This window comes from Pangasianodon hypophthalmus, chromosome 25 (genome assembly GCF_027358585.1).
Source record: "Pangasianodon hypophthalmus isolate fPanHyp1 chromosome 25, fPanHyp1.pri, whole genome shotgun sequence".
Lineage (NCBI taxonomy): Eukaryota > Metazoa > Chordata > Actinopteri > Siluriformes > Pangasiidae > Pangasianodon > Pangasianodon hypophthalmus.
This window is the reverse complement of record NC_069734.1, coordinates 12627151-12641393: the sequence shown is the minus strand read 5'-3', so window position 1 is coordinate 12641393 and position 14243 is coordinate 12627151. Positions and strand designations below refer to the sequence as shown.

Genomic DNA, 14243 nt, shown 5'->3' with positions numbered 1-14243 from the left:
TATGGGGCATCAAAACAGCTGTCTTAAGTGAAAGCCACTTTATATCTATGATTTAAGTTGTACGAACTGCCTAGAACCAAGTGCATGTCCAACTGAGGGACCGCTGCTTTGCATGGGGGTCAGAGAAATTAGGATATGTCCTTACTTTTTTATATATTTCAAACAACAATCTGTTAATTAGTCCCTAGTATGTAGACAATGCTGCTACAAATCATTTTAGTTGCTTCAGGACACCTAGATAGATCCAGACAGAGATACTTCTAGCTGAATCTGCAAAAACATGTTGTTCACTGTACAGGATAGTAGGAGGTTTATGACAAGCATTTCACATCACAGTAAGAAAACGTTCCAGTCACTTGCATACAACTGGCACATAGACAAAGTAAAATACGGTGGGTAGTGGGTAGGCAGCTCTCAGAGAGAGAAGATATGTATCTGCCCATTTCCAGAGCTTGCTTACCAACCTCTACATTGTCTCCCATTTTGTGCCCCTGATGGTTGATGTAAAACACTACCATATTGTCTGTCCTAACTAGTTTGCCCCCCTTTTGGGTTCCTGGAAATGTCACAGCACTAGCCACACAACTGCAAGGTGCCACAATTAGCAACGTACTGCAATTAGGACAAGGCAATGTAAGTGCTTGTTGAAGATCCACCAGTCCCAAACAATTTGGGCATTGATCATGTCCATCATGCCTTGAAACACAGGAGATTAAGAAATTAGGAAAAAGTTGAAAAAAGTTTCACAATTCACAAAAAGTTTTAGGAAAAAAAAAAATTATGAAGTTATGAAATTATGATATGAATTACACACAGCATGCCAACACAAACAATAGGCCACATATCTTGTTGAGTCATTGGTGAATATTGCTAAATAAATACTAAAGCTACCATTACACAAAGTCCACATCAATGCATTTCACTTTTTTTTTCTTTTTGAATTTTCTAGAGGCTGTAAAACTGTACTCTGCCAGGAAACGAGCACACAGGAAGTAGTTGTGGAAGGAAACTGCCCTCGTTGTCTAAAGCACATCATCATCTTTATCCTTGAAGCTGAAGTCTTCAATATCAATATGTCAATATATATATCAATATCAAGCAGGACCATATTTTGAGGAGTATCTTGGCATATGAAGTAGCTACAGTTTACAGATGTATGAAAGTAACCCTGGTTAAAAATTTTACAATATTTTTTTTGTTTGTTTCACTTTTAATGATCAAAGAACTCATAGCCCTTTTTACTGATAAGGTGAATCAGCAAGGATTTTTAGACCCAGTCCTAGTTTCTTAACAATTTAAGAACCAAGTTATTGGATAATTCATCTGCAATTTTCCTAATGCATTGCATAAAAATAATAATTGTGGATGATATGCAAATTTTACCTTTAGTTCTTTGAGGAGACAACAACATTTCTTTAAAGGGTGATATTTTATATGGCCTGTTAATTATTATCATAAAATTATTACCCACTGTAAGCCTGCTGTAATCATATCAGATGTCTGATTGCTCAGCATATTAAGCACTTTATCATGCAACATAGATTATTTTTAAAAGTCTTATTTGTAATAGTTTAAAACAACACCTTTAGCATGTTAGATGTTTACATTAATAAATACTTTAAATGTTAGAAAGCTGCAATTATGTGTAGTAATTACTCCTCAAACTGTATGTTTTGAAAGTCAGTTTATTATAACATTATAACATCATTCATCAGCTTTCTCAGTAACTTCAGAATTATCTAAAATTTTAGTTGGACGCTAAAATGCTACATTCTAAAATGTCATATTGTGTGAATAATAACTTGAAGACAGTTACCACTAGTCATTTCTTTTTCAAGGAAAGAGCCAAATCTCCCCCTGAATTTATAAAGGCTATGTATCATAGAACAAATGAACAAAACAAATACAACCTAGTCTCAGGTTGAGAAATATGGAATTTATCTTTAATTCAAGGCCACATATTTTTCGCAGTTGGTTGTAACCTTGGTTCACATGAGAACCATGAGAACTGGGAAAACTGCACCTGCTTTCTTTCAAGTATGTAAATTTAAACTTGATAAATTGGAGGGTATAAACACTACTGACACTTCTGACACTGACACTACTTCTACTTGGTGCTTTGAGGTAAGACTCCACATTTTTTCTGCATATTATGGCTCTTTGTCTAGCTATTATATTGCACTTGCATCTCTTTCTGTATATCTTTTATTCTGAATAAAGTTAGATTTTAAAGTATGTATACAGTGTAACAAAAAGGAAAACCTCAGAATATAAGATCATGATAGAGCATATAAAATCCACTTTGCACCAGGACACCTTTTATAACAATAACTGAGGTAACCCCCCATGCACTAAATACAGTTGAGTGCACATGTTTGAGTATTCCAGAAAGTGCTGATCTCCTGGGATTTTCACTGACAACAGTCTCTAGAGTTTACACAGAATGGTGAGAAAAACAAAAACAGGCTGCAGGCTGAAATATCTTGTTGATGAGAGAGATCAGAGGAAAATGACTAGACTGGTCTGAGCTGACAGGAAGTCTATACTTTAAATAATCACCCTTTACAACAGTGGTGATCAAAAAAAGCATCTCAGATTGCACAACACATCAAACCCTGTAAGCCAAGAACAAGAATCGGAGGCTATCATGGGCACAGACTCACCCAAACTGGACAGTTGAAGACTGGAAAAAGACCAGGTGATTTTTTTTTTCTTCTAATCTTCAACTGTCCTTGGCTGACAGGAGTGGAACCCATTGTGATCTTATGTTGTTGTAGACCATACACCTCAAGGTTTGATGTTTTGTGCATGCTGAGATGCTTTTCTGCTCACCGTGGTTGTAAAGAGTCATTATTTGAGTTACTATAGACTTTCTGGCAGCTCGAACCAATCTGACCATTTTCCTCTTAACTCTCTTATCATCTCTTAACTTTCAACATCATCTAACATGGCGTTTCCACCCACAGAACTATTGCTTACTCAATGTTTGCTGTTTTTTGTACCATTCTGTGTAAACTCTAGAGACTGTTGTGTGTAAAATCACTAGGAGTTCAGCAGTGTAGTATAACATTCTTAGAATCCTCAAGATGTGTTATAGAGTATGTTTAAATAAAATAAATTGAAAGGAATAAGTGGAAATTCAAACCATGTTCCAACTTGCCACAATGCAAAAGAAAATGTGTCAGTGGTGCATCTGTCTACCCGCGTAGGAGACTGGCCATCATGTTTGTGTATAAGGTGACTTTGGGTGTGCTAGCCCTGCTTCTGGTTTGCTGTGTTCAAGCTGAGGAGGTAACACACACAAACAAACACACACACACACACACACACACACATACATATATATATATATATATATATATATATATATATATATATATATATATATATATATATATATATATATATATATATACATAGAGAGTGAGTGAGTGAGTTGAAACACTTTTCTGTATTTATTGTTTTTTCACCTCTTTTTTTATACCTTGGCCATTGGTGACTTCATGTCCAGCCTGGTACGTGACATTTTTGACAAGTTAAAATAAATGTATATTTATATTAAATAATAAATGTGATAACATACAAATATTATGGGTTGATTAAGTGTTCTGAATGACCGAATGTGCTAATCTGTTTTGTGTGACAGCGGCTGAGGACATTTCTGATGAATTATCTGTTGGAGAGCGTCTGGAGAGAGCTAACAGAGACATTGGTATGCACACACACACACACACACACACACACACTGCCCACCACACCAGGGAGGAAGCTACTCAAGCAGAAACATGTTTAATTTGCTAATAAACATGGAATGAGTTCAGTTTACTGTAACAATTTTAATGAGACACCCCATAAAATAGAAATTTGTGGAAATTAGGTTTGGTTCTTTGCCAAGCATTAGAAAGATGCATGTATGTATGTAGTATTGCTATACTGTGGCGGTAATTTTAATGATATGGGGGCTTTTTTGTGCCACTTATAATTAATTAATCAACCGATCAATCTATCTATTTATTTATTTATTTGTTTGTTTGTTTGTTTGTTTGCTTGCTTTAGTCTTATAACCTTGTAACTTGTCTTTGGTCAGTTATTGCTTTACCCATAACTTTTGAATGGTGTCCTAATTAATAGTGGTCTCTGAGTAAGCCAGAATAGGTAACTAAATTAAAAAAAAAAAAAAGAATCATCTCAAAATAAAAGTGTCAGCCTCAATTCTGCTCCTCAAGAAAGTATTTTTGATTTGTCGACTGATCTATTGTTGAACTGAATTCTGTAATGAGTCAATACAATTTTGTATTTATTTCTGATAGGCAACAAAAAAATTATACATATTTCTTTTTTAATGCAAAGCACCATGAAACTGACACAGTATTCACATGCTCACTCATGTTTAGCAGGCTGAAGTTCTTCCATTGAGACAGTAGTAATACTGTGGATTTCCACAGATATCCATTAGACGGGGACAACATTTAAAAAAAAAATCTGCAGTATTCCCAGGAGTATGGTAAAAAATATAGAAAGCTAGTAGCATGGTAACAGTAGGGATAAGAGTGGGAAACAGTGAGTCCTAATTTATACAAAATGCAGATAAATAATGTATAAATAATTTATACAAAATGTGTCACATAGCAGCAGAAATCATGACGCACGTGATTTCTAGCTGGAAACACTATACAATACAATATTTATGCCATATTGTCTGGTGTATGCTCATGATCTGAATTATATTTCAGTAGTTAGTTGTACTGCAGCAGTGTGGATTCTTGCTTTGATTAAAATTCAATAAATCTTCTTGAAGGTGCAACTTCATAGGAATGGAATTCCTTCATTGCATAGGAATGAAAATCTCACTGAATATTTACATTTTGCACAGTAATGTGAAACAGATCACTTTAAATATTGGTACAATTTTTAGAATAATAGGCCAGTAATTTATAGGATGAGACATACAGATGATCTATACAATACCTTTCTGCTAAATGTTGTAAATGTAAATATATGTAATTGGATGCTGTTGGAGTGTACAGCGATGGGTTAGTGGGGATGGGGATAGTGTGTTTGGGCTCTGCAGGGAAGGTGTGGGGACAATGTTGGAACACATAAGGATGGTCGGGGTCATATACATACATGTACATGTACATGCTGTGGTGCTTTACATCAATGACACTGTGTCCTTGTCTTTATCATTACAAACACTGTACTTAAATGTACTTTTTATATTGATATATTTTGGTTTACTCCATTCTGAGTGCAGTATATATTGTTAGCTATGAAATCTGTCTATTGTGTGTTGCAGTTCGTGATGTTAATGAGCCAAAAGTTATAGAAGATATTGCTGTGGATGATGAAAACAATGAGAGGAATGCTGATCCCTGCACCTCGAGTAGCTGTATGTGGCCAAAATCCAGTGATGGAAAAGTCTATGTGCCCTATGTCATTGCCAACCACTTCAGTATGTGAACTCCTTAAATACACACTTACAGCACCTAACTTTCTGTACTGGATACTGAATGAAAGATATACATGTGATTCTCTCTCTCACTCTCTCTCGCTCTCTCTCTCTCTCTCTCTCTCTCTCTTTTTTTTTTTGCTGTTTTATTTATTATTATGGATAATTAATTATCAGCATCAGATCATCAGCACTTTATCTACATTATTAGGTATAATGTGTGTTTACAATACTGAATTCTATTGGTTTGGAACCAAAGATTTCATAAGGAATTGCATGTCTGGTCTGCTTTGTCCTTCACCCCTTCAGCTTCCCGTGAGCTGCAGGTCATCCAGCGAGGTCTGGATTCCTTCTCTTCTGTTACATGCATTCGCTTTATTCCACGATCTAACCAGAGGGATTACCTCAGCATTGAGTCTCTCAGTGGGTAAGACAGACCTTAACATTTCTAAACATATCTAAATTATATCTAAATTAAAATATCTAAATTATAAGTAAACATTAATATCTTAATTTTAAGTAAATATCTAAATTCTAACATATAATTATAAATAACATCTAAGGATTTGGGTTTGATGTTGAGTGCCGATTACTGTCTGTGTGGAGTTTTGTACGTTTTCCACTGTTTCCTCCAGGTTCTCTGGTTTCATCCCAACTCATAAGAAATGGCAATAGGTGGATTGGTTATGTTAAATTGTCCCTAGGTGTTAATGAATATGTGAATGTGTGTGCATAGTGCCCTTTAATGGACTGGCATCCCATCAAGGGTGTAGTCCTGTTTCATGCCCAGTGTTCCCAGGATAGGTTCTGGATCCACCTCAACCCTGCAGGATAATGCAGTTGCTTTGAAATGAATGAATTAATGATGTTAGGGTTAGGACAATAAAATATGATCAAGAATAGAACAAATTCTAAACTAGAAATACTAAAGTAAAACTAGGAAAATATAGCAAATACAACAAAAGGATTATAATTTTTTTTTTATCATGCACAGATGCTATTCCTATGTTGGACGTCGTGGTTATGCCCAGACTGTGTCTCTCGACCGAAATGGTTGTATTTATCATAACACAGTTCAGCATGAGCTTCTCCATGCTCTGGGCTTCAACCATGAACAGTGTCGCAGTGACCGCGACAATCACATCCGTGTTGTGTGGGAGAATATCATTGACAGTAAGTCTTCATATCCTTTTAAATTTCAATAACTATTCTACAGTGGTGACACTTAATGGAAAATATTGACATGGGTTTTTGGTTAATGTATAAAGCTAATATGGTAAAAGGGTTTATATGATTAAGCTTTTTTCAAACCTATATGAGGCCAGCACTTATTGTTAAGTTTGCCTTTTTCCTAAGGCTATAAGTATGCCTTCGACAAGATCGCCACTCTGAACCAGGGAACTCCTTATGACTACAACTCCGTCATGCAGTACCACAGGTCAGGAAATTTTCTTAATATATAACAATCCCAGTAAAACATTTTCTCACACAATCTTTCACACATTTGTGAAATATTAAATTACTAATATTATTAAATTAAATAATATTAAATATTAAATTGCACATATTAAATTACTTAACCCATCTCTGTATAAGACATGGTGTAAAAGGGGAATCTTTTCAATTTATACTCTTTTGCAATGGGCAGCACCACTGGACTAAAAATGGGTTTTCCGGGACTGTGTTTATTTTATTTGTTATTTCAGAACTGCTTTCTCTAAGAATGGCCTAGCCACCATGGTCCCCATCCCCAACAGCAATGTAGCCTTTGGCCAAGCCACTCAAATGAGCCAAAATGACATCATCCGAGTCAATAATCTCTACAGATGCTGTAAGTGTCACACAAACATAGCAGTGGAATAATGTTTTCAATCTTATATTGCATTCATAAATGAAAAAATACACTGAATTATACTTTCAATAAATCCCATCTGTATAACAATGGGTCTGATGCCAGTTTAGAAACTATAATAGATTCTTTTATTTATTTTATTTTTTTTTTAGTTGTGTGGTTTTCAGATTAATTTGAACTTTTTTGTCCCTCAGAAGAACTCCATTCCACCACAAGTCCATCACCAGAGAGAAAAAAGACAGCAGTGGGATCTGTGCCTATGCCCAGTATAAAGAATGAGATCTCATCCTGACACTGTTTTACTCTTTTGTTTCTGTAATTAGCAGAATATAAAAACACACAATATTTATACAGCACAGGCATCTCCAGAATTATTGGCAACCTTGTTAAAGATGGGTGATGGTTAATTACCTTACCTGAAAATGTAATCTTTAACTGAAGTAAATTAAATTTAAAAAAAATAAAAATGTCATGTTCTCAGAAAATAAAAAAAACATATCCCACAATTATTGGCACCTCTAGAAATTTTTATGACCAAAATATAATTGAAGCATGTGTCCATTCATGTTTTACTTTTGTAAGTTTATCTCAGTGTTTAGGAATTCTTAAGGGGTCTTACACAACTTTTTGTATTACTGTGGTATAAATATGAGGTGATACAGAGGCCAAATCAACACGGGGAATATTAGAGAATACACAAAATAAATGAGACAACATGAGCTTCATAAATCAAGCTAAATGCCTGACAATGCCCATATCAACTGTCATGTAATGATTATAAATATTTATGAATTTTAGAACAAGTAGAGCTATTGAAGAGGAAGAGGATTTAAGTGTATTTGGCCCCCACAGAAAAGCAGGGTGATTACATAGGCAAAACCTTCTCTAAGGATGACAGTTGGAGGATTGACAGATGTTGGGGGTAGTTTTCCTTCAAATGCCCTGAAAACATTGGTATCATGGCCTCCATGAAGTACCAGACGATTTTAAATTAAAACCAAGTAAAGCCCAGCACCCTGTAGGATGAATTTAGAAGTAGGAATCAACCACTGAGTGCATCCGTGAATCATGCAACAGCAATAATAAATATCCACAAAATGTTGTGTGTGACAAATTAAGAATAATTACATATCAGTTGTATTTGTTTATGAATATATGTATAACAAACCAGACTCAGGAAGAAAGCGAAGATCAATGTGCAAAGGCATGTTACTACAAAATCCAGGTAGAGCTGATCAAGCAATTCAGATCTCATTCAGTCAAAATATGAGCAGAAAACATATAACAAAGCCAATGTGTAATTCAAAGAGTAATCCAAAAGAACAGGCAGAGAGTATGCAGCATAGACAGTCATGACTCAGACATTACTCAAATGATAGGACTGGTAAGACTTTGCAAAGCGATGCTAAACCTTTGCATGGGAGAGGTTGCACTAGAACTTTAGAGATGGTGACCCAGAGATGTTGGGTAACTGAGGATAAAATAGAATTGGTTGAAGAAAAAATTGAATGATTTTGACAGGGTTTTAATCATTTAGCTGATTTCAATATATTCAACATTTCTGTGGTCACTGGGGATTATGATAGAGTGTTCTGCTCTCTCTAGCCTATGTCTTCATTCATCTTGAAATGCTAGCAGTAGATGATTTCCTATATCGTATTGTCTTCTGCTGTGCCTCTGCTGCCCTCTGCTGTAGCACTGCCCGTTCAAGTCAAGTCAAGTGGAGTTTATTGTCATTTCAATCATATACAGCCAGTTAGTACATAGTCAAACGAAACAACATTCCTCCAGGACCAATGTGCTACTTAAGACTAACACAGAACTACAAGGGACTACATAAATTTATACATAAAGTGCACAAGTGCAAACATGTGCAGACAGCACAAGACAGTACAATGAGTGCTGAGATAGAGAATGGGCACAGTAAGTCCCAGCACAGCGCCAACCGGTACACAGTTCTGTTAGAAAGTGAATCCAGTGACAATAGTGCAAAAAGAGTACAATATAAGTTGCTGAATAGGTGTAAACATAAGAAGTAGTGAAGTGACATGAGGCCAAGTATGGTGACCCATACTTGGAATTTGTGCTCTGCATTTAACCCATCCAAGTGCACACACAAAGTAGTAAACACACCCTCAGAGCAGTGAGCAGCCTTTTTTGCTGCAGCACCCGGGGAGCAGTTTGGGGGCTCGGTGCCTTGCTCAGGGGTCTCACCTCAGTTGTGGTGTTGAGGGTGGGATAGGGAGCTGGTCATTCACTCCCCCACCTATAATCCCTGCTGGACCCAAGACTTGAACCCACAACCTTCAGATTCACCTTTGGGTTGTAAGTCCGACTCTCTATCCATTAGGCCACGACTGCCCCCAGCAGCAGCAGCCTAGTAGCAGCCTAGTAGAGAGTATAAGATATGTACAGTATAATAAATATTTGTAGTAGCATAATGTAATACGGGGATGTGCAAAAAAAATACAATAAAATTTCAAAGAGGATGGAGGATGTACAGTTGTGTGTGTGTGTGTGTGTGTGTTCTTTCAGTCCAGTTTCTGAGTATTGAGGAGACTGATGGCATAGGAGAAGAAACTGTTGCACAGTCTGGCCGTGAGGGCCCGAATGCTTCGGGACCGTTTCCCAGACAGCAGAAGGGTGAAGAGTGTGTGACAGGGGTGTGTGGGGTCATCCACAGTGCTTTGCGGATGCAGTGTGATGTGTAAATGTCTGTGATGGAGGGAAGAGAAACCCCAATGATCTTTTCAGCTGTCCTCACCATCCGCTGAAGGGTCTTGCGTTCCAAGACGGTGCAATTCCCAAACCAGGCAGTGATGCAGCTGCACAGGATGCTCGCGATAGTCCCTCTGTGGGAGTATTACAGTATCTTACAATATTCCTTGGTGGAAGGTAAGATTCCCCCACATTTTACGGTCAGCAACCTGCTTTAGTGCTTCAGATGTGGCCCCTAGGGATGCGCAGGCCTTCTGCCATGGTCTCAGGCAACACCAAGCAAATTGTTCTACAAATGCCAGAACCCTAACTTCAGGCTCCTGCCTTAGAAACATGGGCGAAGGGAACCTGAACTGGTACTCAAATGGCGACATGCCTAATGACAAATGCCAGAGAGTATTTCGCCCATGTGGATGGGTATTCCACCCATGGAAGGTGCTGGAGGCAAGGCAGTGCAAAGTATGTCCTAGTTCGTGGTTCACCCTCTCAGTCCGGCCATTCGATTGAGGGTGGAAGCCGGAGGAAAGGCTTACAGACACGACCCCTGAGCTGGCAGAAGGCCTTCCAATAACTTTAATAAAAGTAAAGGAGTTTGAGCACAAACTCCACATTTAAACTGTGTTTACACCTTTGTCTGTATCTCCCAAAGTTGCAGACAACAACTTCTATGTTCTCAGCCTGTGACCACATCACATAACCTCCAGTCAAGTTTCTATTGTCACATACAATAACTTGTTTACTATAACGACTCATCTGTTTGCAGACTGCCCCCGTTAAATAACCCAGACTACCACACACATTTTGTGAAGTCTTGTTCCAGCATGTAGTTTTTTTGCACACTAAAAAAGACATGTTTGAGTTGTTTCGTTATTTGATTTTATTAAAACAAATTTAAATTTGCATAACTGCAAAAATTATATGGTCAATATTAAATCTAAGAAATATCTTGGGGGCCCACTACTGTTCCCCACCCTATAAAGTTAGTTCTGGGACCTACTGGAAGGCCTTCCAATAATGGCTAGTGAACTGGGGTCCCCGGTCAGACACCATATCACTAGGCATTCTGTGCACACGGACAGCATGCTGCATTAATAACTCCGCCATCTCCTTAGCGGAAGGGAACTTGGGTAGGCCCACAAATTTGCAGGCCTTGGAGAATTGGTCAACTAGAACCAGTTGCCCCTGGACGCAGAAAGACCCTGGACACATGGGAATATAGGCGGTTTGGGATAGGAAGTGTAGTGATAGAATGTATTTGTATTTGCAAGTTCTTAAACTAATCACTAGGTGTCAGTAGTGTTACACTTACCAGTGGAGTGTGTGGATTACTCAATCTATAGAGGTGTTTAACACGCTCGTGTTTGAACAGGCCGAAGATAAAGGCAAATACGACGTGGTAATTGAGAAGTTTGACTCACACTGCTCGCCGAAAAAAAAAGAGACTTTTGAAAGTATGTTTTTCATTCTCGTCTGCAGCAACAGGGACAGACTTTTGACAGTTTCTTAATAGATTTAAAGTTGAAAGCAAGGACATGCAATTTCAGACAGTTGCAAGATTCAGTGATTCGTGACCAAATTGTGTTTGGCATCAATGATAAAAAGTGAGGGAGAGGCTCTTGAGAGAGACAGAGCTTACCTTGAATGAAGCTATGTGGATATGTCATGCCAGTGAGATTGCTCTTCAGCATGTTAAAACTTTTTATGAAACCACAAAGACGAGTGGAAGTGACAGTTCAGCTGTAGCTGCAGTAACAGAGAAGATGCAGAGAGGACAACAAAACAAAAAAGGAGAAAGAACTGTTTAACTGTAAGTGATATGGCAGAAAACACCCACCAAAGCAGTGCCCGGCCTACGACAAAGTCTGTGCCAAATGTAAAGGGCAGAATCATTTTGCCAAGCAATGCTTTTCCAAAGGGAGACAGAGTCAAAAGGAGCATGTACATACGGTGGAAGAAATAGATCTCAGTGACACATTCTTTGTTGGAATGGTAGAGCAGGCCGATTCCAGTCAGGAAAGAACAGGGCAGACTGATGTGAATAGTGTTGCACAGGACAAGTGGATGACTGCTCTGGAAATAATCAGAGTAATCGTGTCACTAAAGCTAGACACAGGAGCAAAAGTCAATCTGATTTCAGAGCATGATGTCAGAGCGATGAAAATCAAGCCACGTATAAATAAGAAAATGGTGCAACTCAAGGCCTATAATGGACAAAACATCCCAACAACAAAAGGAACATGCAGACTTAAGGTAAAAATGAAAAACAAAGAGCATCACGTCATGTTCATGGTTGTTCCAGGTGGACATGATTCCATGCTGGGAGACAAGGCATGTGAAGACCTAGGTCTGGTAAAAAGAGTATACATAATAAACAATGGCGAAACAGAACAATGTGGGAAATATAGTGGAGCAGTTTCCTGACATTTTTGAAGGGTTCGGAGAATTACCATTTACCTACAAAATACAGCTGAAAAAAGACACACAGCCAGTAGTCCATGCCCCAAGATGGGTTCCAGCACCTCTTTGTGAAAAGCTGAGGCAAGAGCTGGAAAGAATGACATCAATGGTAGTCATAGAAAAAGTGGAAGAGCCTACAGAGTGGGTCAATTCAATGGTGTGAATTCAAAAATTCAAATGGTGATCTACGTGTGTGAATGATCCAAAGGACATAAATGCCAACATTCAAAGAGAACATTATCAAATCCCGAAACGAGAAGAAATCATAAGCGAGATGGCAGGGGCAAAGTTCTTTACAAAGCTGGATGCATCTCAGGGCTTTTGGCAACTGAAATTACATAAGGACGGTACAAGGTATTGCACATTTAACACACCCTTTGGCCGATTCTCCTTCTTGAAGATGCCGTTCGGTATTTCTTCAAGCCCCCGAGGTATTCCGCAGAGCCATGGAACACATAATTGAAGGCATCAAGGGTGTGCGTGTTTATGTGGATGACATTGTATTGTGGGGATCCACAATGGAACAGCACAACAAAAGGCTCATGGATGTCCTACAGAGAATACGGAAGTATGGGCTGAAATTGAATAATGACAAACGTCAGTTTGGAGAAAAGGAAATAATGTTTCTAGGAGACAAGCTGTCAGAAGGGGGTGTAGAACCAGATAACAGTAAAGTACAGGCAATACTCAAAATGCCCAGACCCACAGACAGAAAGGCTGTACTAATAGTGATGGGTATGATCAACTTCGTCAGAAAGTTCATACCAAACTTGTCTTCAAAAACAGTGTACTTGAGAGAACTGTTACGTGACAAAGGTGACTTCAAGTGGACAGCTGATAATGAACAAGAATGGGGACGATTGAAGACTCTCCTCACCTCAGAGCCTGTGCTGATATTTTTTGACCCATCAAAAAGGACAAAGATATCCACAGATGCATCCAAAGATGGACTGGACGCAGTTCTATTGCAGGCGGAGGGAGACAATTGGAGGCCAGGTGCATATGCCTCGAGAACGATGACTCCATCTGAATGTCGATACGCACAGGTAGAAAAAGAATGAATCAGAGACTGATCACAAACCATTAATTGCTATCATCAAAAAGAACCTGAGTCAAATGTCTCCAAGAATTCAGCGGCTGATGATGCGACTGCAGAGGTATGACCTGGAGCTGGTTTATACTCAAGGAAAGTACATAGTTCTGGCAGATACTCTGTCCAGAGCTGCAATACAGAGTGAAAAACATGCTGAAAGCGCCACAGACACTGAGGTGACTCATCATGTGAATATGGTAGCTGAAACTCTTCAGGTCACAGATGCAAAGCTCAAGCAAACTGCAGTGGAGACTGAGAAAGACAGATGTCTGAAGCAGGTCATTATACATCTGAATGATGGCTGGCCTAGAGGAGAATGTGCCCAGTACTACAACATCAGAACAGAGCTAAGTGTGGTCAAGGGACTTCTGCTGAGGCAGAACAGGATCGTTATCCATCAGTCACTGTGAAAAGAGATGTTGAAAAGACTGCATGAGGGGCACCTTGGAGCAGAAAAATGTAAAAGAAAGGCTAGAACTGCAATCTATTGGCCCGGCATAAATGCTGACATTGACCGGATGTTGTCAACCTGTGATACTTGTTTGAAGCATCACGCTAAGCAGCAGAAGGAGCCAGTGATTGTCATTGATCCACCAGATGAACCATGGCAGAAAGTTGGGACTGACTTATTTTTCCTGGATGGACAGAACTACTTGCTTGTGATAGACTACCTG

General features: G+C 38.5%; 1 protein-coding gene across 2 annotated transcripts; it reads left to right on the top strand.

The window, feature by feature from the left end:
* Positions 1-3554: 3554 nt before the first annotated feature.
* LOC113546713 (low choriolytic enzyme) lies at positions 3555-7807 on the top strand. Of its 2 annotated transcripts, none has more exons than XM_026946705.3 (7): positions 3555-3712; positions 5297-5452; positions 5759-5876; positions 6444-6622; positions 6806-6887; positions 7156-7280; positions 7499-7807. In XM_026946705.3, coding segments are annotated over exons 1-7 (762 nt in total). In that variant the 5' UTR covers positions 3555-3612; the 3' UTR covers positions 7501-7807. The 2 variants fall into 2 exon arrangements, with proteins under 2 accessions (XP_026802506.2, XP_026802505.2); XM_026946704.3 differs by having other exon boundaries at positions 7496-7807.
* Positions 7808-14243: the final 6436 nt, after the last annotated feature.

Excerpts from the sequence above, each read along its gene's own strand:
- LOC113546713 (XM_026946705.3), top strand. The coding sequence starts at position 3,613 with ATGACCGAATGTGCTAATCTGTTTTGTGTGACAGCGGCTGAGGACATT. Across the intron at positions 3,713-5,296 it reads GAGAGCTAACAGAGACATTG|TTCGTGATGTTAATGAGCCA; the intron begins GTATGCACACAC and ends TGTGTGTTGCAG. Across the intron at positions 6,888-7,155 it reads TCCGTCATGCAGTACCACAG|AACTGCTTTCTCTAAGAATG; the intron begins GTCAGGAAATTT and ends TTGTTATTTCAG.